Consider the following 26,532-nt stretch of genomic DNA (forward strand, 5'->3'; position numbering starts at 1 on the left):
CCCCCCCCCCCCCCCCCCCCCCGCCCTCAAACAAACCTGCCCTCTAATTATGACTCAAACTGGTAAAACTTGCTCTTTATGAACCTAATGAGATGTTGAGATGCTAATCACTCTTCCTACAGTACATCCCTGTCTGCATAACAGTAATATACAGTTGTCTTTGTCATAATGGCCTTTGACTTGAGAAAATATATTGAAGTAATTCTCATCTGTTTTTAGTCCAACAATATGCAGTTCCTGGAAAGGGTCAAAATTGCATTACTGTGTTATTTTTAACTTTGGCTTTCCTTGTCTGGTCTGTTGTATGGAATGACCTCATCTCTCTGTGCAGCCTGGTTACCATCAGCTGTTTCAACGAGGCTGACGCGGAAGAAATCTCACAACTCAACCTCTCCGTCACTCTAATACTTACTCTGTGAATGTTATACTGCAGAGAGGTAGCCCTGGTATATACGAACACACACACAAACAAGCTAAAAAATGCAGACAGAGGCACAGAGAGACAGACACATAAACAAGCCCATTATATGAAGAAGGAAACTATGACGAAACTATAATTTGATACAAAACAGAGGGAAACGGGGGATCTACATGGAAAATGAACTGAGGCTTGATGAAACAAGAGAAATGATTATTCTCCAGAGTAGTTCGTCTTTGTTCTTCTGCCCCTTTTCTCTCTTTATCTCTCTCTCTCTCTTCATGGATTCAATAGGGCTTTGTCTCATTCTTCACCAACGACATTGCTGTTTCGAGTTTTCAGAGGGAGGGAATACAGTTCAGATTGCATGGTTTTGTCTCAACCAACAGCTGAAATTTAGCAAAAATGATCACAAAATTCGAAGTTGAATTTCAAAGCTATTGGTCTGGCTTTATGGAATCACCGACATGCTTGTTTTGCCCATAAAGTTAATTCTTTGTCCTCTTGCTACTATTCGAGTGTGAATGCTGTACTTGTCTAATAAACTTTCTTTTGAACGATGGTTGATGCATCATATACTTGTTTTTTTAACTTATGTTGTACCCTGTTCTTTGATTCACTGGGTCCATTTTCTAAACTGCTTAGTTACCTCGTGGGAAAGATAAATGGATCTTAGATGCATCATGACAACTGAGCGCTGATGCAAAAAACTACTTCACCAGACTTCAGAGGGCTCTCCACAGATGGCTACTTTTATATCCTGCAGTAAAGTCACATTTTAGAGGAGGTGATAATGAGTTGAGGAGATTATTGACAGAATGTGATGTGAATCAATGTGAACCATTCTGCTCATTTAAAATGTTTAATTTAACCAAGATTAATTATCTGATTCCAACAAGTTCACTCTGATAAAATATGTCTTTATTCTGTCTACTGACAAGTGCTTTACACTCTGTATCAAGAAGAAAGTTACTGTAATGGATATATTCTGGTTCTCAATCAAACCAACCCTATCAAAAGTGGTCATGTGCATCTGGAGCTAAAACTGTTTTGTGGTCAAATCCTACCACCTCCAATTTAAATCTAATTGAATTGTGAGATAAGTAAGGATCCTCAGCCCATTGCCCAGAGTGTCACATTTTTCCTTTCAACAACTGCACAGTTACCTCTTGGTATTAGCTTGTTTTTTAGTCTCCTGGGCATTGTTCCATGTGGCCGTTGATGTCTAAGCACTTCTATCAAGTCAGGCCTAGAACATGTTTAATCATTAACGCATAATCAGATGAGTTTAAATCAAATAGAACCATTAGACCTATCAAAGCAAACACTATCACACTGCTTCAAGGCAGAGGCAGTTCTGTAGGGGCATGATGTGCATGTCCTTGTGTCAACAGTACATGGATATAAGCATATGACAGCGTGTAATGTTTTCACCTTTGTGGGCAGCGGTTAAAGAGAAAAGACATAAGGGAGAAGGATACAGGGACAGAGAGTAGGAAGGTTAAAGAAAAGGCAATACATAGAATGAGAAGGACGAAAGAAAGAAAAAAGTGGCAAAGGGGACAGGAGAAAAAAGAAGCACAAAAGAGTACAAACCGTGACAGACCTAAAAGGAATAAGTGAGAGGCAGACAAAAATATGCTTTTAATTCAGTTCCTCTGTTAATGAGTCACTGGATTGTGTGAAGACAGCAAACAAATATAATTTAAACACACTTGTGTGACCTAATCTTCTGTCATCAGAATTGCTGCAAGGCAATCTTAAAAGTCTTAAAAATCAACAAGCTCTTGTCATGGATAAACAAAAAATGTTCAGGAAAAAAAAAACCTTTGTTGTTGATATGACACACTGACACACAACACTATGCATAACAAAGAAAAAGTCTCTTTCTAACATGGTATAGCTTTTTAGTCTCTCAAGAACGTCTTGCACTGAGTTTAAGGTGAGTTTCATTTGTCCCATGTGAGTGGGACAAACATTTGCATGTATACTGTTAAACTTTCTTGAATTATTAACCAGTGTAAAACTGTGCTCAGGTCATTTCTGGAGAACCTCACGGCTGACAGACGAAGCCAGCCAACCAATGTTTTAGAAAAAAAAGTCTAATCTCTTTTGAAAACACATGGAGTAGCCAAAGCTAAGCTGTCCATGCTCAGCACCTACTGCTAAAATAAACAGAGCTGCAAGGACAAATGCAGAGTACAGAAAACAAACAACTGGATGAAAAACATGTACACAGGGATAGACTAAAACGATCAGGAAAGGGGGATCTTGAATAAAATAGAAATGTGTTTGCACATACATATGTACAAATACGTTTGTTTGTTCTACTAAAGAAAGCAGATCTGCAAATGCTCACTGTCAACTTCAATACACATCAGCCACAATAATAGAGCACAACAGAGGAAAAGAAAGGCTTTGTCAGAAGCTTAAGTCTGTCTTTCTTTCTTTTATTCAAACATTCTCCACTTGGCATTCCAGTTATTTTATTTCACTCAACTGTAAACTAATAAGTTAGAATTTCACATAAAAAGAAGCACATGCATATCTCTCATAGTGAGTTTACCATTAATTATTGCATCTTAATCCTCATTTATTCTCTAGCCTTAACTGTATGTCTTCAACCTAGTGTCTGTAATGAAAAGACTAGATGAGCGTCCCAGGTTTGCAGGCTTTGTTGAAGACATCTGGTTCTCATAAATCAATTAAAATATATCACTAAACGAATGCACAAACAGAAATAGCATGCAACAGCTGATCATTATATGAACCTACAGTCTTTCAATGGAGCTTTTCCAAAACTCAGTTGAAGGCATTTACTACACCACAAGGATTAGCTCATGCAAAGAGTATTTACTGATATTTACACTCAAAGGTTTTTTCACAACCCCAATGTGTTCTGCATGACACAATTATAACTACAATGCTGACACAGTTCTTTCATTATAAATCAACAGACATGTTTTAATGGAAAACCACTTGCATTAATTTGTTAGGTTCAGTCTTGCTTCAGTTAACTTCACTTGAATTAAAATATCACATACACTTCAATATGACTAATATCAAGGATGTAATAAGGACAAAACAATGTTTGACTATAACTTATACAGCTGCTGAGCAGGCCTGAGAGAGCTACTCTAACAGTCTGTCAACACTGATAATGACATTGTTTGAGTTACATTCTAATTTGATAACAGTGGGACTAATCTATCTTTATATGAAAGAAGTTGTGAATAGGCCATAGTCAGAGCAATCAAAGACATCTTGGCAAAAGGTCAGCTTCTGTGCACAAGGTGTTTTTTTTCTCTTAATACCCTGAACTTCATGAAATCATTGAGTCATTTCAGAGAGAAGATTTTCTTTGAAGAGCTTGAAACCACCTTTCACACATTGAAATTATGACAATAATTAAGCAACTCCAGTGGTAATGCAATGGGCCGCTGTACAAATCAATCTCTACCAGTGTTCTGGCACACCGGAAGAGTTTTTGAATTTGTGAGTAAAATTACCCTTTAACTAAAGCATAAACATTCTGATACTGTTCAGCCGTTCTTTGATACAATTTATATTAGATTAGATTAGATTAACTTTATTAATCCCACAACATATTGACAGTATGAATTACAAATGTACAAAAGCAGAGTATACTATGTAAGTGAAAATTGGCTGGTTCTTAAATGGGAGTGCTCTTTTAAAAACAAAACCAAAAAAAAACAAGCACACGTTTGGCATGATCATTTAACACACACATTTTACAAGGATGCATATGTGAATACAAAATTGCTGTCCAAGGTTCAAGTTGTGAAGAGACTCCTTTTTGATCATGCTGCTTCACTGATAGCAGTGATAAAAGTAATTTTCATCTAAACACCAATAAACATAACAGCTGTCACATATCAAAGCCTTCGAAGTCTGTAGATAAACCCCTGAATCTTTATGAGCTACCATCATGGCCAATATCTGCAAGGCTACAACGGTAAAATCATTTACAAGGGCGGCTGAAAGTTTTGTTCTCATGATTAAGAGAGTAAATGACCCTTAATATGTGCACTGACAAATCTCTGGTTACCTTCATGTTTGTGCACCTTTATTATTGTTGTGAGAAGAGCATTAACAGTTGTGGTGGTAGGAAGAAGAAAGGCTGTTTACTTTTTTACTTTGGCCCTTCAACTGATTTCCATGCTGTTACCATAGTGATGGCTGTAGGAACAACTGTGTGTATAATGTGGCCTCAGCGGCCTCTGGCTAATTATGATGAGCAAACAGAAAATGGTGTGTGTCAGTCTGTACTTTTTTGATCTACAAAAAGCCATGCCAAAACTCTTTAATTTCAAAGCTACTGTAGCAAACACACACACACACACACACACACACACACACACACACACACACTCACACACACAGGCTGTGATATCTTTAGAGAATACACTTTGCTCTTCTGCTTTGTAAGTGAACAATAGAGGAAGGTGATATTTTCACAAAGACGCCTACCCCGGGCACTTCTAGAGGTCCATTACATGCACATAACAACTGTTTTGTAGATACAGTAGAATCCAGCAGAGCAGTTTGGTTTGGTGACAAATGAGCCCTCAGTAAATTATACTCCAGAGATCAAGTTTTCTTTCCCAAACAGATTTTATGGGCTGCTGTGGGGACCATCCAATTTTTCATGCCTCTAACCTACTAGAAACCATGGCCACCACAGACACCATATTGCTAGTATCTTTAAAATAAGTTAACTTATGGGGAGATGAGAAAAACTTTATTTCAGACTCACTCTGCTGTCTTCTAGCAACTGTTCAATGTGTTTAAAACGGAATGGATTCAGAGGCCTGTGAATTAGGTCAGTACATAAAAAACTTCAAAACAAGCAAGCATACAAATACAAAAACATGACACCTTTACTTCATTATCAATGTTATTCTTTTCTCAACACATGGTGGTCATTACAGCAGCTATCAGAGCTCTCTGGAGCATGCCCAATTCAAAAACTCTTTAATCACTATGGAAAACTCAAACAACCCTATCTGCAGGAAGACAGTCATTAGGTGGACAAAGTCTGCATGTGTGTACCCATGTGTGTGTGTGTGTGTGTGTGTGTGTGTATGTGTGATGGGACTTCAGATAGATCTAGTTTCCATTAAAACAGTAGCCCAAATTGGTATTTTCCCCAGATATTTGAGTTACTGCAAAAAATTATCAAGCTCAAAGGGGTTATCAGCACAAAACTAGTCATAAACATTTTATTTAATTCCATTATTTAAAGATAAAGAATTATACAGATAAGAGGATAAAGATATATTCATATTAAAAGCTATTTACCATATTAAGATGTCAAAGCATTCATAAGCCCGTACAAAGTATGTTAAGCAAAATAAAGGCTTACAGGCAAGTGGTAAAAAAAATGTGGTACCCTTACAGTCTGCCTCACCTTCCAGGGGTATAGGGTTTTTAGGAATATGTAAATCTATAGAAATGGCTCATTACTGAAAATATGGCCTGTAATTCAGGTAATCATTATCATTATAATACCCTGGTACAACTGTCATGTGGACAGGTTATCCACCTGTGATACAGACAGCAGCATGTCAGGGAACAGTGTATTATAACTCATTATCCATGTTTGCCTCTCTGCTGCAGAGCTCAGCTGTAAAGTGAAATCTGAGCAAATGGGCACATAAATGATAAGGGCGTTATGTTATACTGTACACCTAAGACACAGAATGTAGAGAAAATGGGGAGAGAAAATGATGTAAGAGCAGATGAAAGATGACGCAATGCTCTTCAGCTCACTGAATCTGACTCCTTCATGGCAAACATTTATACTGTGTGTGTTACACAGAAAGAGGGAGAGGGGAGAGAGAATGATGACTCTCTATATTCCCCCATCTCTCTTTAGCTCTGTTCCTCCCTCTCTTTCTCTCTGCAGTGAGTGAGGTGATGAATGTGTGTGTCTCTCTCAGCTCCTATTAATAGTGTGGAACAGGGCTGGAGGTGTCAAAGCTAGGGAGAGATGAGATCTCTCACTTTCTCTCTTTGCCTCTCACACACATACAGAGTTGAAGCAGACTCTACCAGAGTCCAGATGTAGCAGAGGTGGGGTGTAGGTGGGGGTGGGGGGCAGAAAGCAGACGAAAAAGGGTAGAGGTCGAAGACAAAGCCAGCAGCAGAGCTTCAGACAGCATACTGACGGATTTACTACCTATACGATAAAGCAAACAACCCACAGAACTTCTCAGCACAGTGGGGTGAAAGACTGGACTTGCACAGCAGAGCTATACAGACAAACACACTAACACATAGGTGCCCGGACTCACACACCGTTAAACAGTGAGTTAACTGATTTAACCCAGTCAGCTCAGTATGGCAACAGGGGTCTGTCAAGACAGTATCCTAATTCCTTAAAGACATGAGGAATAAACAGAGAAGACCACTCATTTCACTCTCAGTCACATCTGTGTGCATATTCCTACCTCGTGAGTTGGTAGCTAGGTCGGCCACTTTCTGAAAGGCATCCAGGAAGGCAGCCACAGCAACCACTGTCGCTCTAGGAGAAAAGACGAAGACAGGGGGTTAGGTTTAGGTTAAGAAAAAAAAAAAAGAAAAAAAAATAGACTCTACTGATATGAAACAACTTACAGCAATAAAAACTATGCAAAAAAATCCCAGTGCAATACTCAGGCAGAAGCTGGATTTCAAATCAGTCAAATGTTACACACACACACACACACACACACACACACACACACACACACACACACACACACACACACACACACAATGTTACTAGCTGATCTGCAGTAATTACATACAGGTGTTGGCCAGCAAAGACATAAACTGATAAGATGACGAAAACATATGTATTAGGCCTCCTTTTCCTCTGAAAGTGGGAAAAAAAACATCTTTTGCACATGTATGCAGCATATGTGTCCTACAGGGGTGATATTTGCATCATTTGATTATGTCACTAATATTACCCGTGATAATTTGAAAATGAAAGTAAGTATCATTGTGCATGTCTATATTGAAAGTGTATGTATGCAAGTTAAAACTTAAACGTACCCTGCTGTGTGAGGAATGTCTATGTGATTACTTAGAGACCACTGGAATCTGTCCGGCTCAGCAGAGCAGCTTAGTTTGCCACACTTACAGGTCAGTGAAAGGTTCAGTGTGGGATCTACCCTGTACAGCTCTGAAATGGAACAGGGGCCCGTGACAAGTTCGCAACTCATACCTGCTTATCTGTCATCTTGTATAATTTACCAAGTATTTTCAAACTGCAGCGTACAACTATGCCTATACATAACAGACTGAAGAGAGGGCAAAATCCAGTCCCGTCATAAAAAAGAAATGGGAGCTTGGTGTAAGATTACTTTCTGTTTTAGTCATTACAGACACCACTTTAGTGGTATTCCAATTGATTGCCTGTCTCGCCTCCTGTCTGACCGGTTACTTTGCTAGCTGGCAAAAGGCTGCCCCATTGGAGGGAAAGCTGACTGGTTAAGTGGCCAACACAGACTGGCCTACTTCAGAAACAACACACCTCTCATGATGAAGATCACGGGTATTGAGATAAAAGGCCCTTGGTATGTGTGTGTGTGTGTGCACGTGTATGTGTGCGATATCTGATCTCCTCAGCAGAGACAAGACTATCAGTCATGAATGCTACACAAAGAAAAACACAATTGTCTGGAAATTTTCCAAGGCATGTTCAGTCACAAAAGGTTGTTTCTTCTAACCTTGAGTACCGTAATTTGAAAACAATTGTTACCTTCCATGGGCCAACAGAAAACCCTTGTAACACTTTGAATTTCCATACAAACTCTAGACAGATACCTTTCACAGCTGGGCAGAAAACAATAGCTCAATATAAGACAATGGTGACTCAAGTTTGACTTGCCGATGGAACCTAGTATTTTAAAGTTCACTGGCAGTGGCAGTAGTGCTGTTAATGCATGGGCTTGAAGTGGGGTGATATTCTTAAACAGGAAGTAAACTGATTTTACATATCAGTCTGTTACTGATGTATGTATGTATGTGAGAGAGCTCCCTAAATCTGACAAACTGCCTCAATTGATGTCACTTGAGGCAGCATTGATTGGTCCTGAAGACTGAAGTTGGAGAAATAAAATAGTCTAGGGGTGTGGGGTTAGAAAGAAGTGGGGGTACCTGGCCTCTGTAGCCCACTCATCATCTTTGCTTGAGACTACATTACCCATTATGAGCATTACACACCAAAATCTCCAACTGCACTGCAAGAGGTCAAGTTGTAACATGGGTAATGTAGGTGCAGGGCTTTGAAAAGGATACGTGAAATAACAACAATACCTCTGGTTCTGCTGTGTCAAATTTGATGTTTTTTGAAACTGTCCAACAATGAATCCAATGCTGAAATGGTGGATTACTCTTTTAATGCATGTCTTCTGGGGTTAGAGGAAACAACATTAAAGCTAAAATGTTTAGATTTTTTTTTTATCTCAACTGTCTCAAGACTGTTGAAGTTGTCAGTTGTTTCAGCAAGTTACAGCTGCAAGCATGACAGAAAGGGAAACCAGAACATAACTGATCAACTGATAAACAATACAAAACCTTGAGGCAAAACATAATTTTGACTTAAGGTTGTTTATTGTTTCTACATTCAAGTGGCTGCCAAGTCTTAGCATTCAGTCAATGATGGAACAATAATTTCCTTTATAACTTAAAAACCCAATGTAATATTGGCTAATATGTGCTGTGTTGTTGCAGATCTGACCAAAAGATCCAAGGGTGTGTCCTGCAAATGGAAAAAGAAACATATGCGCAGGCACACACACATTCCTTTCTATTTACAGCCCAGTGTGGGCACCCGAGGAACCTCCAACTGATATCTGCCTCCACTAATTTATAACATGTAAACATTGGTGGATCATACTTTACCTGCACTTGCACCAAAGTCTTGTGCAGTCAACATTTACTTATTGATCCAAAACAGGTTTATGTGGGCAGTGTTTTTAACTGAAGCTTGCTTTTAGCATCAGTGCACCAGAGCACTGAAGAACAGTGTGCAGTAGTTTACAACAATTACTAGTAATGACTATCTGCTGTAGTGTGTTCTGTGCTTTTCATACACTTTATATATACACTTTCAACTACTATCAGTACAATGAGAGGAAAGGGAAGAATCATAGCTTAACACTCCACAGAAAATTGTTTAAACAGCAGCACTGCAAGAATTCAACGTGAAACTTTACATATTTTCCGGCTCAATCGACAGTGAAATTGGGGAACTTCTCAAGAAGCAAATTAATACTAAATTGCAAGGACAAAATAATCAGGTTTTAATTTCAGCTCTGACAGTCAGCCAGAAAGCCTTAAGACTTCTGTGGCTGTACAGATTTTAAAAAATAAATAAAATAAAAAATAAAATAAATATTATAATAAAATAAATATTTAAAAAACATTGCTGCTACAAGCTTTCAGCTCTGCACAGTACTCCAACAATGACATGACTGCTACCATTGGCCTTAAAATCTGCAAACGCCCCTGTCCTGGAGTCAAGACAAATGACTTTAACATATCTATTCTGCAAGGCCTTGACCAAGCCAATCTAAACTCCCCATAGACCCTGTTGTAGTACAGCAGAATGATCTTTCTGACAATGATACAGTCAGTGCTGCTGCCCCCAACCATTCTTAGTTCAACAGAAACTGGAATGTGACTGTAATTCATCTGCATCATAGAAAGGCCTCCTTCTTGAGCCCAAATAAATTTTGTAAACTTAAAGTTCATAAGTTGAATTTGAAGTTTTAAGGTGGTCTTTTTCTTCACATCATGAACTTTAAACCAGGAGAAGGGGGGCCTCTGTGTAAGCCTTGCTCTGACACAGCTGCATGAACCATGACCCACCAACCAGACCAAACACTCACAAGTTAAAAGAGGACTGTGATTAGAAATCAGCCAGCCTATATTCCACCCTGCCCACTTTCTTCAAAGCTTCTTCTGTGCACATGCATATATGTGAGTATATATAAGTGTGTGTGTGTGTGTGTGTGTGTGTGTGTGTGTGTGTTTGTGTGTGTGTGTGTGTGTGTGTGAGTGTGTATGTTGTATGTGTGTGTAATGGCTGCTTAAAATCAGAATAGCCAGAAAAAAACAGCATATTTGGACCAAAAAATGACAGAACAGCCCCAACACTGTAATTGGTTGATTTCCTAGTCGCTTTGTGAGAGGGGAGCAGAGGGGCTAAATTACAGAGTAGTCTGCCTTAGGATGTCATTACACAAACAGACATATGCCACTACCACTGCTGGCTAGTCACTTATCCAGGCCAAGGAGGGACGGTGGGTGTGTTTGTGTTTTACTGTGAGTGTGCACCTCTATCGAGTCCAGTCCCTAAACAGATTAAAGAGGTCTTTGGGTGGGAGATTATCATGTAGTCATAAGGTCTAATTTGGCCACATTTGTAGTGGCTTGAGACCAGCTTTAAAGCAGACAGAAAAAGTCTTATTTGTAGGTCACCAAGAGCAAGCCCAGATAGCACACTCTTATTAGTGCTCCAGCAGCAAGGGCATCGTTACAGCCAGCCATATGCCACAACCACTGCAGCCTGGAGCGGGGCGTAGGCCAAGCTTTTAGATGAATGACACTCAACTCATTCTGTCAAGGAGAAACTGATCTTTTCTGGGACCATCACTGGACTAATCCTGATAGAACAAGATAGTGGTGTAAAGCTGCAAAATGAAGAGGTCAAATATGGGACAATGATTATACATTATAGCATATTGATATATTGGACTGAAGACAAAGTTTTCACACACATCTTCATCATCAAGCAACTACTGACCTACTATGACAGGGTAAAGATATCTCACTGACATAGTGTAGGTTCAACTCACCTTCTCACTAGCACAATAACTGCAGATTTGTTCTTTTGTCATTGCCCCCCTGTCCAGACACACAGACATCCTACTGCTAAACAGCCAGTCATTAGCAACAAGGCCACAAATACTCCCCTAAGCTTTAGCATGGCAGGGTCACATATTTAACCCCTCAATGATGGAGACACTTGAATAACATATCACCATTAATCAGTCTTAATATTGCGAAAATGGAAGAATGGGACACTGAGTGGCCCCTGGAACGTATTGTTAAATCCCTGAGCCTTTATACAACTGTCAATCCTCGTCTGTCTGTGGACACGTGGACACTTAAATGGCTAGAGAACTGCCATGCATTGTTAATCAAAAAATAATTTAGACCACGGGACATCCGTATTTACAGTAGTTGCTGGACAATGAGCTTTTATTTCAGCTGTCATAGGTTGTTTGTCTCTTGACACGTGGCCACTTAAAGCCAACTAGGAGAGGTGGCTGGGACTGGCATCCATTGTCAGCATAAGACTTGGAATAATTTTGGCATGAGGTGTCCAAATATACAGCATTAGAAAGACAAATTAAATCAGGCTTAAAGAAGACTAAATGGGGGAGAAGAACACATATTGACCTCTGGACAGTATAGCTAAGACATTGGGCTTTTATGTAAACTGTCAGTGCTTGTTAGTCTCAGGACACATGGCCATTTTAAACTTCTTGGGAAGAGTACTGACACTGACATCTAATGTAAAAGCCAGATAAAATACAAATACATTGATAGAATGAAATAACGCAGGGTATCGGTTATGTAACAATCACAGTAGTATTTCCCTACCAGTACTGCTGTGTTATACGTCACGCCTCGGATTCCAGAACGCTGGCGTGCTATATACAAATCACACACTGGGGTAGCATAATGCCAGCTTATCTAGTTCAGTGTAAACAACAAAGGTGGCATAACGAGGGGTCTTTTTTAGCAGCGATATAGTGGGATTCCTAGATAAAAATGGGCTAGTTACAGAAGAAGATCGTGCTGTGAGATGACATAATTAAAAGAGTGCTAGTCAAACCTCAAACAAACAACAATAATCTGGAAAACATGATGGAAATTTGGCATTTCTGTTTTATATATTCATTTTTGGAAGATTACTCATCAGACCACACAGATCTGATGTTTTTGTTGGCAGCAATTTCTTGTCAATCCAGTGGAGCGGAAGCTTTAGAGGAAGTCACATTCCTCATGTACATCATGATTTATACGCTGACCCATTTTTCTTTTATCACCTTTTCCAAGTCTAAACCCTTTTTTGGGGGATATTTCTGGTATTTCTACAAATTTTTTTTATGTGCAATATAAATATGCTTAAAACAGGTGAATGGGAATGTACTTAATGTCTACATCAGTTTAAATGAATAAATTAAATCATTAACACCATTAGCCTGTGTAATATTGAAATTACTGGAGCAACTTAATGACTAACTGAAAATGTTGATTACCCCTCTTTTTAATTTTATCTATTGTAATAGTTTGTTATAGTTTATGTTATTAATAAAAACACACAGAAACATATAAATGTGTTGTACGTGCATACAGACATGCTCTCACCTGAGCTGTGACTGCAGTTTGCCAGCCTTGGTGATAAAGTCCTCCCAAATAGGGTAGCTGCTCTGTGGTAAAAAAAAGGGACACAAACATGACTGACACAATCATCAGAACACATTTCAATATTCCCACAGTTACATAACAGTTCAATCAACATGATGCCATACTGATGCCTCACCCTATCTGCAGGGCTTAACAGAACTAACCAAGCCTTATGCTTTCCCATATATGTTACCCAATTAAGTCACCGCCCAAAATATGTTTTTCCATATTGCTGCCAGAAGACCTGAGGGAATCTCAGAATTTGGGATGTAAGAATAAGTTTTGCAGTTTTGTATGTGATGGAAAAGCATGAGGTGTGATCTATATACAGACTTAAGATCTAATGACAACTTACTTTCAAATATTTCCAAACAGCTTGCTTTCAGTTTGCTCCTACTTTGTTTAACTTTTTATTATCATGTTATCTATTAATGGGACAACAGACATTACCATCATGTCCTGCATGTGTTAGGCTGAAAAATGGGTCACAGGCCTCTTTTGGAAAGATCCCCACACAACAAGGGCACTAATACTATAGTATAATGAGCCTGGTTCCCAATGGGACTCTAAATTTACCCAATTCAGGTCCCGGTCTGAAAATAGTTGAAGAGCCTTTTATCAAAACTATCACAGAGAACAAGTGGCCTAATGCATCGACAAGAGGAGGCTAACACAGCACAGTAGTAACGCAGCACATGACAAAGTGATGAATATAGCATGAGCACATGTTTGTCACTGATGTGCTACTACTCTCAGGGGGCTGAGGAATGTCATGTTATGCTGTCAAACATTACACCCAACAACCATTTCTCTACCTACAGTAACCCCTTCTCTTGCTCCCATTCTTTGTGTCTCAGAGTCTCCCTTACATCCCTTTTTTTTTTTTTTTTTTTTTTTAAATCTCTGGTGTCTCTAGTATAGCTTTCTCTCTCTAAAGAGGTCATCACTATCAGCTGCTCTAGTGCAGATATCAAACACACTCTAGAACCATGGCAAATGAGCTTTCCCTGCATTCTCCACTCTTGTTGACAGATTAGGTTTACATAGAAAGTCAGTGAGATGTCACTTTGTTCCTTGAGTCTACAACCCCATCCAGTAGTTCTGTAAAAGAAAGGGAACACTTAAAATTTGAATAGCTTATGTAAAGACAAAGCAAAGCACTAGCTATTTGCATATTTTCACTGGTGTTGTCTGGCTGCAAAGTCCCCTGACACTTAAGAAACAGGGGGACTGCTTAGTCAAGTGAGACATAGGATGTTGAGAAGTGCTGAATGTCTGAGCAGTATTCATAACAAACTTTGTGACTCTAGGAGACCCTATGGCTGGCCATTTGACCTACACATGTCAAAGCCTTCAGACCCTGTGGACAATTTTCTACCCTGACAGCCACATTCCCTGCATTCCTCCAGTCAAGTACAACAGCTGGGAAATCTGCTAATTGTTTCATCAGCCAAGCTCTGTCAAAAATAACATCAAAATAAGATGCCCTAGTTTTGTGACTGATGTTGCCCTATTTAGCCTTTAACCAATGTCGACTGCTGCATCCACTTCAAACCGGAACAAATTAACGTCTTTTTCCCCATCAAGAGAATAGACAAGAATGGAGCAGACTGCAGTCAAATGTAATAATTTAACTACCACAAAACGAGAACCAATGCAGGTGAATATATGGTAAGACCAGAATCACTATACTAGCAATCATTAACAAACATTTTAAACAATATCCTAAATTGACTCAGCTCTACTCCGTTTTTATCGACTTCTACATATACAATAAAAAAGGTTGGTGTGGCTCATAGTTGTTCAGAAGTCTGACAGTTAGCTCACGAAATTATCGTTGCTTAATAACATGAATTTCTTGTTTAGTTAATGTTTATAGGAAATCCAAATTCACAACCAAAGTGGATGTTTGGAAAGTTAACTAGCCGCCAGAGTCAGATTTTGCTCAACTGCTCTTAGATAACACGACTCGTGTTGCAAACTTAAAATTTCTTACTTTCATGTCTCCGATAACAGTTTGGAAAAGTCCTCCGAGCGCGCTGCATTCCTTCTCGATCACAGCCTCCATTTTCAGGACCAACTCCACTGGTCAGTCCCGACTCGGTGAGCCGCTTTCAGTTCGCCACCTCCGCTCTCCAGGAAAACCAAAAACTCCAATTGAAAATAACAAAAACGAACTAACCTGTGTGAAATGGTTTCTGCTGTTCTGACACTGATGAACAACAACTTTTAACTCTGTCAAACTTGTACAGAAACGCAGCTCAGTTCTGCTCTGCTGAACCGTTTACTTCCAATCAAAAGACGCTGTTGGGACGAAAAGAGAAATTTAAACCCCCCTCTCCCCTCCACGCCGACTCGGTCAAACCCATGGCTGTACCGTCAAGGTAATGTTTTGCAGTTTGCTAGTCGAAACTAGAAATAATCCACGGCGTTCAGCTAAAAACGTTATTCGCTGTCTTGACAGGTAAATACCCACAGTCAGACAGAGATATACCAACACTGCCGTCTCAACACTGAGAGAAACGACACGAGAAATAAGCGTCAAGTCTAACTGAATACGGGCAAAAGGCTTTTCCGGTTGCTTATTTTCCACCAAAATAAAATGCTGGATTAATGAAGGTTTTAACGTTACCCTAAATATATCCGTCCTTCTAATATAATGTTAATTATACTTTTGTGTAATTTCAAAATTAGCATTTGGTTGAAGTAGTAAGACAAGTGTTAATCAAAGCAAGACACTTTGAAAGGGGTATTCCTATATACCACTACTATTACTACTACAATTAAACTAAAAATTAGTCTGATACCACAATATACAGTGTTTCCTTCAGTTAAACGCATGAATCAAACATTAGAGGTTCCGCTCAAAGCTCGGGGGAAAATTTTAAAGTAAAACTTTGGCACAGAATATGTGACCTTTTATTGTGATGGAAGGCCGGCGATACTTCCGGTGTAAGTATGCTCTTATGAATCATAATTGATGGGAAGTGCAAAGGTGAGCGGTGGGAAATAAAGCCCATTCACGAGTTGTTTGATGCTTTTCATTCTGTAGCATTTTACTGTACGCAGACAGATATTAAACAGCAGAATATATAGGAGAGTCATAAAAAAATCTCTTCTAAAACTCATACCCCTGTGAGTTTGATTGATTTCGTAAGTGTTGAGGGTGCATGATACAAGCACAATATTGCACAGCACCACCAGCATTTTTTGTTTATGCTAACCTTTTGGTGTTTATGTATAAACATGGCATAAATAAAAACTCATGCAACAACGTTGAGCGGTTGTAGATAACGGGGGACATCTAGTGGCTGAAATAAAAATAACATAAAATCACTGCAGGGAGTTAAATGGAAATGTTACTTTAATTTCATCCACGGATGCAAATAATGAATCTATTATGGTGTGGTTGCTATAAATATCATAGTTCCTAGGGGCATTTATAGATTGAAATGTTTATAAATTGCTGCAAGAACTAACATTTCTGTCAAAGATAGCCATATTAGCCTTACGGACTTCTCAACAGAAAATATTTATATTGTGTACTATTGTGCACTAAACTATACTACAGTACACACTTAACTATTAAGTTCAGGGTCTCTGTGTTAAGTAGCATATGCATATATGCACAGAAAGAGCAGAGAAAAATCTAGTCTCCACCCCTTTTCGATTTTCATGTGTTGCTGCATAAATAGCTGCATACAGGCAATAAGCAAGACAATGTGCTTATAGTCAAGTCTGACAGAAGTTTGATTTGTGTTATTTATTACAAATATTCGTGGAATTCTCAGATTTCTCAAAACAATACACAATCATTATAATGCATTGCTATTCAGGATGATTGCATAAATACTACATTTTAATTGCCACAAAAGGAAGTTGTAATGATGCATAAATAATATTAGGACAGGGGTTACCAGAAAGCCAGAGAAGCTTCATGTTATGATCTGCCCCTGAGTGACTTTCCGTACTCTATATTATTTCCTGTTTTATTTTGAAACAAATTACTTTTAGGTTGCTGCTGTTATATTCACTTCCTGCCTCAGTGTGTTTCCCGCCTTTTGTGATTCCCTGCCCCGCCCCAATTAGTTGCACCTGTGTCTCGTTACCTGCTGCTCCTTTCGTGTGCATTTAATCTCTGTGTTCCTGTCAGTTCGTCCGTTCTGTCTCATGTTGTTACCGCGTGCTCCTGTTGTGTTCCTGGTTATTCTTCCTGTGGTTCTTCCTGTGTGTATTTTTCTGGATTCTGGCCTGCCATCTTGTCACCACGTCACCCTGTAAGCCTGTTTTCTTCATGAAAATGTCTTCACTGCACTTACCAGCATTCATGATTGTGTGCTATAAAGGCATTTTTGGCCACTTGATGCGTGGCAGAAACAAGCTGGAAACAATTAAGTTTATATGACAAACTTGTAAATGAACAGTTGCCTATTTACACGTCCAGCAGACATAGAGCAACATTATACAGTAGCCCAAACTATAAATGAATAAATAAATAAAGCAAACCAAAAATGGACAAAAGTATGTGGACAGGAGTGTATCATTACGTGTTGTATTGCTTTTTTGATGGCCATACTGAATACTGAAAACGGTTGATTCAAGGGTGTTGCCATAAGGAACTGTTAATCAGATCATCCAAATGGTACTTTATGTTTTACCCTTTCTCTTATTGTGAGAGTAAACCATGCTGACCCAGAGCTCTTTTATGACTCAAAAACAGACTTGAAAGTCAGTCTAGCTTGCTCTCTTTTGAGCAAGCAGGGACAGGCAGTCTATGTGGGATTTTGGGCGAGCCTGATGATCCCTTTCAGGACTTCATCTTTTTGTTGGCGCTACTCTTGGAACTGGCTCTCCACCTGTCTCTACTCATTTTGCCGCAGGATAAGTTGCTCCCTCATATTCCTGTTCTCAACTTTCACAGACTTTATGTCATTGATGGCAGAGTACAGGCAGGACATATCCGAGACTTTGCATAACTGCATTTTGATGGAGCTGGTAAGTGTGCAGCTGCAGCCTGTACTGTGTTGGGGTGTACAGGGCAGGACCAAACTGCTTTTGACTGACAAATAGAAACATACTGTACATGTAGTTCATGTCTAAAACTCCAGTTCGACCATGACAGAACCTATACATATAAACGGTTGAATCTGTTTTTGTCTAAGGATAGGACTCCTTTAAACCAGCATAGAGCAACATGTAACCACAGCCAACAACTCAAATTCATACATATATGAAAAGCACTTTTTTTTCTCATTGCTACCAACTGTTGATTCCTGTTTTCCTGAGCTGGAGATGGCTGAAGTGGATACAATGGCTTAGTTGAAAGGCCTGTGTACAATATAACTAGGGACTCCATTATTTTTATTAAAGAACAGATGGAACATGTTATTAAGAGGACAATCATGCTCACCATTGTTACAGTTCTTCATTCAGTGCAATGATTAGATGTTCATTTGATTTCATTAAATTTTTCTTTTTCTGTAGTTAGTTTGGCCAGATCTGCAAATTAGAAGCAAAGTTACGAGTCCAAGTATTTGCCTACAGGTGATTTAACTTGTTTATTGAAACAACTACAGTAGATTTTCTTAAAACAACCAGTCAGTTGACCACTCAAGGTTACACACAAAGTTTTGCTGGACACCAGTGATGTTCATCTGTGTGTAGTGCCAACAGTGAAGTGGTTCACTAGGGTCTGTCCTGTTCCAGCACCATGGACAGAGTTCTGCCACTGAAACTGCCTGTGTTTTCTCAAAGCCCAGCTGACACAGGAAGAGTCATATTTACACATTACTAGTCAAAGCCAATCTGTTGAAAAAGCAGCAAGCTTTTAGCAACAAGATACCAGGGGCTGGGATGATTTGTTGTGAACTTCCAAAGGATTTATGGATATTTCTGGCCTTGTCTGTGTATCTTTCAGTGTCACTTCAGTAATCCTTCCCTTGGTGAGCAGACAGGGCTGGAGGTAAGAAAATGTTCCTATTATATTTAGGAGTAATGGTATCTGTTCTGGTTTAGGATTTTGTGAAATGATGCTGCCTGGGACACTGTTATAAACCAGTATACCCCTGTACACTTGCTGAGTTTGCTTTCATAAAGCCCCTATATGTAGGATTTGAAATTTTCTGACTTGATTCATAGTAGTAACATAAAAAAAAAAAACTGTGGTAGACAACAATGCATCCAAACAAAAGCTGCTTTTTTTCTTCAAAACCTTTATTTCTGTAGTTCTAAAATACATTTTAAAAAGTCACAAACAGCAAGTGTCAAAATCAACAATGCTTCATTTTTCAACTACTTTAAATTAATAACATTTTAATAGCCTATTGCAAACAAAAGTATACAATAAATACAACTATAAATCATGTAGCAAGTAAGAGTTATTGATTTGGACAATTTAATGATGTATCAATACAGTTACAATAATGGTCAAACACTAAAAACATACTGTATATTTAAACAATCCACTAATCAGTTTTCAATATAGTAGCTGATAAAATGATTTTTATTGATGCTCAAATTAAATGATTAGTTTGTAGTAGATCTCACCACAATAAGATTTATTGAACCCAGACTTTGGTTGGTAGTAAGTCACAGGAGTTATCCATACAGGACAGCACTCAGAAAGTTCAAACAGCAACAGATACTATTATGTGATAAATATTGACAGAGTAGCACAAAATTACAATATTGGGAGAAATTGTTATGCCAGATATACTGAGAAAATTTAATAAAAAGTGCTCATAAAAAGTAATCAAAACTTTGAAATTCAAATATCGGATCAATTCACATTTTAAATAATGGCCACATAAAAAATATAAGAACAGTTGTTAAATCTAGAGTGACTTTGCAGCTCCTTAGCACCAAAGTAACTGGAGGACAGTGAAAACAATCACTTTGCTTTTCAGGATCTTTCCAAAACATTTTTTTTAAATGTCCTGTTGTGCTTATCCCTTTAGCAGCATACATAGACATGTTTTTGCGGTGACTGAAAACATTTCTTCCAGTGAGGATGTGACTTAGGAAATGGGTTAATATCTGTAACATTAACAAAGTGGGTAAGAAAACAAAACCATAACTGTCAGAGGCATCACTTACATCTTTCAGAATTATTCTGTATAGCCTCAAAATGCAAAACCTTCCCATGTAGATTTTCCTGGCAATATTAAGGGAAGCTGCAAACAGTGAAATCATCAGATTAGCAGTAGAGGAATAAAATTAAAACGCTGCTAACTGGACAATAACTCCTATTCTTTAACACTGTTCTCAAAATACCCTTAACAGTCATTCTCCAGAATTCTTGACAGATGTTTTGACTGAGGCAGAAACTTTGTCAGCTACACTTTGCCAGTGTAGCTTTGATGCTGTGATCGCTTGCTGACAGGAGTTTCCCATCAGGAAATAATATTGTTTGTATATAGCAGTGCTCTCTATGGAGATTTGAATGGTGCTCTGATGTTATAATACATGCTGAAGTTATGAAGCATTTGTAAAATTAGTTTGTTGGTTCTGGTTACATCCTCCACCTCTTGAACCCCATCACCATACTGCAGCCGTAGCATAGTGTCGCTACAAATGCAAATATCTAAGACAAAAACAGAAAATAAGTCAATAAGTTGGTCAGGAAAGAAAAAAAAAAACAATTTGTAAAGTTTGAAACAAATAAAAGCAAAGGAAGTGGAGCATTATTAAAGCTGTAACCAGCAAATATTTGACATTTTTACATAATTATTTTTGTCAATTATCAAAGTTTTCTGTCAAATTGACTTTAAAAAGGACCTAGTCTGAAGGAAGTAGCCAAAAAGAAGAAATGTGCTCTTTTTTGAGCCTTCCATTGTATATAGCTTTCACATTTAAAGGTAAATTAAGCTTAGATGAAATGCAAAGAGAGCTGCATGTACCGCTGTTCATATACAGTAGTATACTGTTCACATACAAAACGTGTTTTATTATCCAAACTGGCTTGATCCATGAACTCGGAAGTGAACATATTATTGAAAATTTGTCCAGTGACATACAATTGAACATTTTTTTTTTTTTTAATGACGTTCATGAAGATTTATGTTTTTGGCCAGCATAGAGATTAGGACACATTTTTGTCAAGATTACCCAACATGGCGTCTATTTCTCAGAGGATTTTGATAAAAATTCAGTTGGACTCAAGGAAGAGCTGATTAGAATTTGGTGGTCAAAGGTCAAGGTCACTGTGACCTCAGAAAATACAGTTTTGGCCATGACTCAAGAATTCATATGCTAATTATTATTTTAAAAATACAAACAATACCTTTTTTTTTTTTTTTAAACTTCCTTTTAAACTCTCCACTATATATATATTATGTGTCTGGACAGATGTGGATATAAACTGCAGGTTGATTGGCTGGCAGAGGCGTACAACTATGAGGCGGTAGTTCTAATTATCACATTGTTTTATGGCCTGACAGATCTAACTGATAGCTGGACACCACAGGCATACACAATATTCTGTTTAAACACTCTCTCTCGCATGGTATCAAAAGGTGCATGCAAGTTTAAACCCAAACAAAACCATAACCAGAGTTTAGTCAGCGGGGAGGTTACTTTGTACAAACATGTCAAATGATGTGTTTTTCTGGCAGAACTCATTGAGAGAGAAATAGCGCTGATGTCAGATTTAGTTTTGCTTCAATGATTGTAATGAATAAATCCTCTCATGCCTTTTCATAGGCACTATTACTTTGATGTTGGGCTATGTTTTTTCAGACACAGTAGCTCTGTGAACTTCAGTAATATGAATTAAAATGCACAGATTATGCAGTAGACAATATCACAGACACAATTTGAAAAGATATACAGCACTCACCGTGGCCGCCACATTAATACTGTATTGCTTGTCACTCAGGACTGTGAATATATTGCCTCGAGGGTAGGTTATGCACATGACGGTTTCAGTGCTGTTAGGCAGTGGCTTGATGTGGGCTCCTCCGTTTGCTGCTGTAGTTGCTGCCTCCAACACGAAGGCAGCAAAGTAGAAAAGCAAAGCTACAAAATGGTAAAACACATCCTGGGAAAAAGAACAGAGAAGAAATTAGAAATTACCACAAACTAGTTCAGGTTCAGGTTTCAAGTGTACCCAACTACAAAGTAAAGTTGTGGTGTGTGTGTTTTTTTTTTGTCAACTTGCTGAACAACTGTTAAATTCAACTACCCAGGAGAAAGTGTGGGAAAGAGGAATGAACAACGTGAGGTTTATCGCACTGGATAATTATCAGACAATGGCTGCCTGGTGACAATGGCTGCCTGGTTACTCCAGCTACCTGCACCTTGGCATTCATATTACAAACCAGACCATCTAACGGAGAATTAACCATTTTAATTCATTGTAAAGCATAAAGCATAACACTGTAGATATAACAAACATGATGGCAAGAAAGAATATGGGAAGACAGAGAATAGGATAGAAGATGGAGAGGAAGAGAGTGAGGGCGTGTCAGAGAGTAAAGACGTTTAATGAGAGTTTGTGTGTTCGATCCTAAGAGCTTGGCGGGACTACAGTCAGGCCTTTGTTGTGCTTTGGTGTGAGCTCATCATCCATGTCACTCATTGTTCAGCTGAAAACAAACAACCTCACATGCCTGGCTACTCCTGGGAGCAGGGCCTGAAGCCTGAGGCAAGGCTGGCTCTGTCTGAGAGCCCAGACTTAACACAGAGTCCCCTACACTGACACAACATAAGAACATGTCACTGGTTCTCACTTTTTTCACATCATTGATATATTTAACATAGTTATGGCAAGATTTGAAAATGGCCTGCACAGCATACCAAGACTGTCATGTAATACCGTTTCATATTATTTCTTTACTCCACTACCATGTTATTATTAACCCATGTGTAGTTACATTTCCTTTTAGGGTAAATTACTGAACATGAGCTTAGGTTGATTTTTATATCTGAATTTTGGCCTCAGAAACAAGCCTAAATGTGTTGCTTTCCACTGAAATAGAAACTGCTGACAAACGCTGCAGTCACGGGTATCAGCATCTTCCATCATATCTCTTTTTATGCAAAATGTTCAGTAGGATTAGAGCTAGCTAAGCTAGTAGAAGTATGCTTCCCCAGTTCCCATGATAAGCCCTGAACTCACTGAATCTATTTATGACTATGAAGAAAATCATCATAGTTGTATGGACTTGTGTGAGTATTCTGATAGATCCTGTTTAGGTTAGGTTTGTGAATCACTACTAGCAGGTCTACAAAGTCCTTCAAACCACCTGATTAGTGTGCATTTAAACAGTCACTCATGTCTGTCATTGTCAGAACATGCTCAAAGAAGACAGCAGGCTTTGCTGGTTTTAGATTGTTGCAGGTTCTGACTCATGTTAGGATGAGGAAGTGTAACTGCTTATATTTGAATAAGTCACAAAAAGCGTTGTATGTACTTATAAGAGAGCTAATAAATCAATGAGCTGTGTCACTGTACACTGGAAGAGAAGAGACATAATTTACTTTGGTAACTTATGTAATGAGCACTTGTTTCAATTGTCCCTATAGTTACTGGTATAGTGGTTGCCTTAGTAAAAATGGCAGAAAGGGGGCCTGTCTATGTATAAGATTTGGTCAGAATTACTTTTTTCAATAAACTAAGTGGCTTGATGTGGGCACACACAGAGTATATGTGTACACACTTGGATAAGTGCCGGGCAGTGGTGGGTGATATCACAAGTTTCTTTTTGTTCCTCATAGTTGAACTTGCATAACAGCCACAGTGAAGATTAGATTTAAAATACTATGTAATCTACAAGCAATCATATTGACAAAGTATTTAGTTCTCATACAATAATAGAAATAATACATAATAGAGTAATAATAAAGAGAGAGCCAAACACAGGCATCACATTGTATATTTGACTACTGTATTACAGTAATGCACTTTGGTACAAGTTAACTGACTTGTAACTTCCATGGAGCAGTCCTTGTTTAATATGTAGACAGGCCATAGCTTGAGTTGAACTGAAATACTGCCACCGCCATGAGACTGACTTGCAGTTTTGCCACTGAACCAGATCTCTGACTTTCATGCACCAAACAGTTGCTGCCATAACAACATGACCAAACACTTACAGCAATCTTAAATGATTGGACTTTTTGCTAAATGACTGCACTTACATGTTGTTTTAAATCACTTTTGGTTGTTTCATAGTGCCTTTTGACATGTTACTGCTTTTCCTAAGTATAGAATACAAAATATAGAGTGCCACCTTTTAAATTGTAATTGCGTTATTTGTGTAGGGTATACATTGGTATTTTCTAAATCAAGGAAGGATGTCAAAATGGATTATGAAGAAGTAAGACATGGATGGATAGATGGGAAGTTAGACAATTAGGATTAGGACTAACGGACTCATCAGCTCATTTGTCTGCGGCTTACCAAGAAGTTCCAGTCAGTGTTGATGCGGTCAGCCAGGCCAGTGATGAGGAGCGTGAGGTAGGCGGACGAAAGGAAGAAAGCGGTGACGGAGACAAACATCACCCAGCCCTGCAGCAGAGGCACGGGCACATTGGAGGAAGCCACAAGGATCCATACTAAACCACCAAATAACTGGGGATATAAACAAAAACTCACATTGGTGAGACCGATAAAGTACAACCTTTCTTGCATATGCAATCAGCTTTGTAATCTTCAAGATGGAGCTCGCAAAGGCAATCTCAAAGAGACAGCTTGGATTCATTTAATTGTTCATAATGTTTCAGTGGACACATTTGTATAGGTACAGGCTTGTCAGCAGTTTAGGACACACTAGAAAGACTTTAGGTATAACAAAATATGTGGACTGGTATGGTGTATCGTACTTGGCGATGCACACACCCAGCATTTTCTTTTCCAAATTACGATTCCTATTCCTCACCTTAAGATACCTATTCCCAATCTGATACCAGTGCTGTTTTTCCTCAATTTAAACTGTTTACCCCACTGCATGCAACTCACTGGTATCAACTTTATGAGGCTGCACCGTTTAAAGCTGGCAACCAGGATGCAAATTTTGTTATTGCAAGGCCACATGGATAAAATGCACTGTGTTTGGTTGGAGAATGTATGTCAGAGTAGCAAACGTTATCTTTGATGTGGTTTATTTTGGACAAAGGTGCAAAAACGGAAGTAACACAACTGATTAAAGCACTAAAATATTATGATGGTGTAAGTAACTTTAAAACAACTATTTATAGACCATCGACTGTAGTAGTTTACAGGTAGTATATATGTTGGAAAAGGTTTTAACATCAGATACGACTCAGCATTTCACTGACTTTCATTTCACTGACTGTTTCAAGCTTAAGGCCTATCTACACAGGCTTTCAGCTGCAAATAGGCCTAAAAGTTAACAGTCAAATGATTGGTGAAAATAAAGCTGCCACTCAAAACAGAAATTATGAATTGGTTACTGACTGTTAAAGTTGTTAATATTATGCAATGAGATGATGCTCACAACTCATTTGCAATTTCCTTGGCCTACACAGGTGGAAACAGGCGTTTTGATCCTCGCGGCCAGACATGTCACATTTGCCTTTGCTTTGGCTGTCAAACATGAGCAATAAACCCCAGCCTAAGGCAATGGGCACCAGTGTGCAGGTAACGTTTAAACTGAGCAGCCAGTGTTAGTAGCCTGGACGTAAAACTCTAACTTGACATGGTCAACAAAAGGCCATCAATTATTAATAAAGAAATACAGAGTACAGGTTAGGCAGACTTCTACAACACCACTGGGTCACTGATATATGTAAGAAAATAACATACAGTTGAATTTTCTGAAGAAAAAAAAAAAACGCGATACTCACTATTTCTAAAGAGACAAGGGCTCCAGAGTAAGTCCTCAATACTTCCAGTCCCAAAGGTAGGGAAATCGTTGGCGCTGGGAACGAGGTGGCAGCGGGGTTAGTGGCTGGTTCCGACATCTCTCCGTCACCCTCTCTCTTCTCTCTGTCTCCCCCTCTCCTCTGCCTCTCACTCTCTGCCTCCCAATAAAAAGCCTCGGTTAAACAAAGGACGGGAGCAACGGGGGAAATTCCTCCGGAGTCATGTGTCCATCCCCAAACAGGTCGGACAGGTGCAGGGGCCACTCCCTGGAAACCAGTGCTGCATTCACGGACCTCACGGAAGCTCCTACATTACAATGCCATTTAGTAAAGGCTATTTCCGTGTCAAAGGTGGTTTTACTTGGTTGAGGTTTTATTCTGAAAGAATAATTTTTAATTTAATTTGAGTCCACAATTTAAAGTATATATATTTTTTAAGATTAAGCTTATGTGCAAGGCTGGCAAGATAACAAGAAATTATAAAACAAGAAATTGTCCAGATGAATCATGTGACTGAGCTTTTTAATTAATTTATTGGTAAAAGTTGCTGAGTGCAACAGAAAAGGAGGCTAGGAATATACAATACCTATTATACACAATGATGATAATGCATGTATTGGTGAATTGTTATGACATGCTAATGAATTTAGCTTTGATGGGATAAGTATGCTTTTATGGCTCCATGCTGTCTGCATCAATATGTCACTCCCCTGCTTGTTTTTGTGGCTTTTATGATCTCCACACCTTCTTTATAACTCTGCAGTCATTCCAATTAATCATCATGCATGCTCATC

General features: G+C 38.7%; 2 protein-coding genes across 6 annotated transcripts in view; both read right to left on the reverse strand.

The window, feature by feature from the left end:
* The window catches only part of LOC111657203 (protein MTSS 1-like), a 55,122-nt gene extending 39,679 nt beyond the window's left edge, over positions 1–15,443 (reverse strand). For all 5 annotated transcript variants that reach the window (XM_023409292.2, XM_023409289.2, XM_023409291.2 and 2 more), the window contains exons 1-3: positions 14,910–15,443; positions 12,875–12,936; positions 6,892–6,965 (exon numbers count right to left, since the gene is read on the reverse strand). In XM_023409292.2, the coding sequence (XP_023265060.1) occupies positions 6,892–6,965; positions 12,875–12,936; positions 14,910–14,981 (208 nt within the window). In that variant the 5' untranslated portion in view covers positions 14,982–15,443. The remainder of the gene's footprint in view (positions 1–6,891; positions 6,966–12,874; positions 12,937–14,909) is intronic.
* A 3,847-nt stretch (positions 15,444–19,290) lies between these two features.
* mal2 (mal, T cell differentiation protein 2) lies at positions 19,291–26,047 on the reverse strand. Its single transcript, XM_023409274.2, has 4 exons — positions 25,721–26,047; positions 24,315–24,485; positions 21,750–21,950; positions 19,291–20,495 (listed from the first exon to the last, which is right to left on the reverse strand). Exons 1-4 carry the CDS (start codon positions 25,835–25,837, stop codon positions 20,424–20,426), a joined length of 561 nt encoding a protein of 186 aa, XP_023265042.1. The 5' UTR covers positions 25,838–26,047; the 3' UTR covers positions 19,291–20,423.
* Between the last annotated feature and the right edge of the window lie 485 nt (positions 26,048–26,532).

This window comes from Seriola lalandi, unplaced genomic scaffold (genome assembly GCF_002814215.2).
Source record: "Seriola lalandi dorsalis isolate HSWRI2012SDOR001 ecotype SW California unplaced genomic scaffold, Sedor1 jcf7180002054387, whole genome shotgun sequence".
In the NCBI taxonomy this organism is placed as follows: Eukaryota; Metazoa; Chordata; class Actinopteri; order Carangiformes; family Carangidae; genus Seriola; species Seriola lalandi.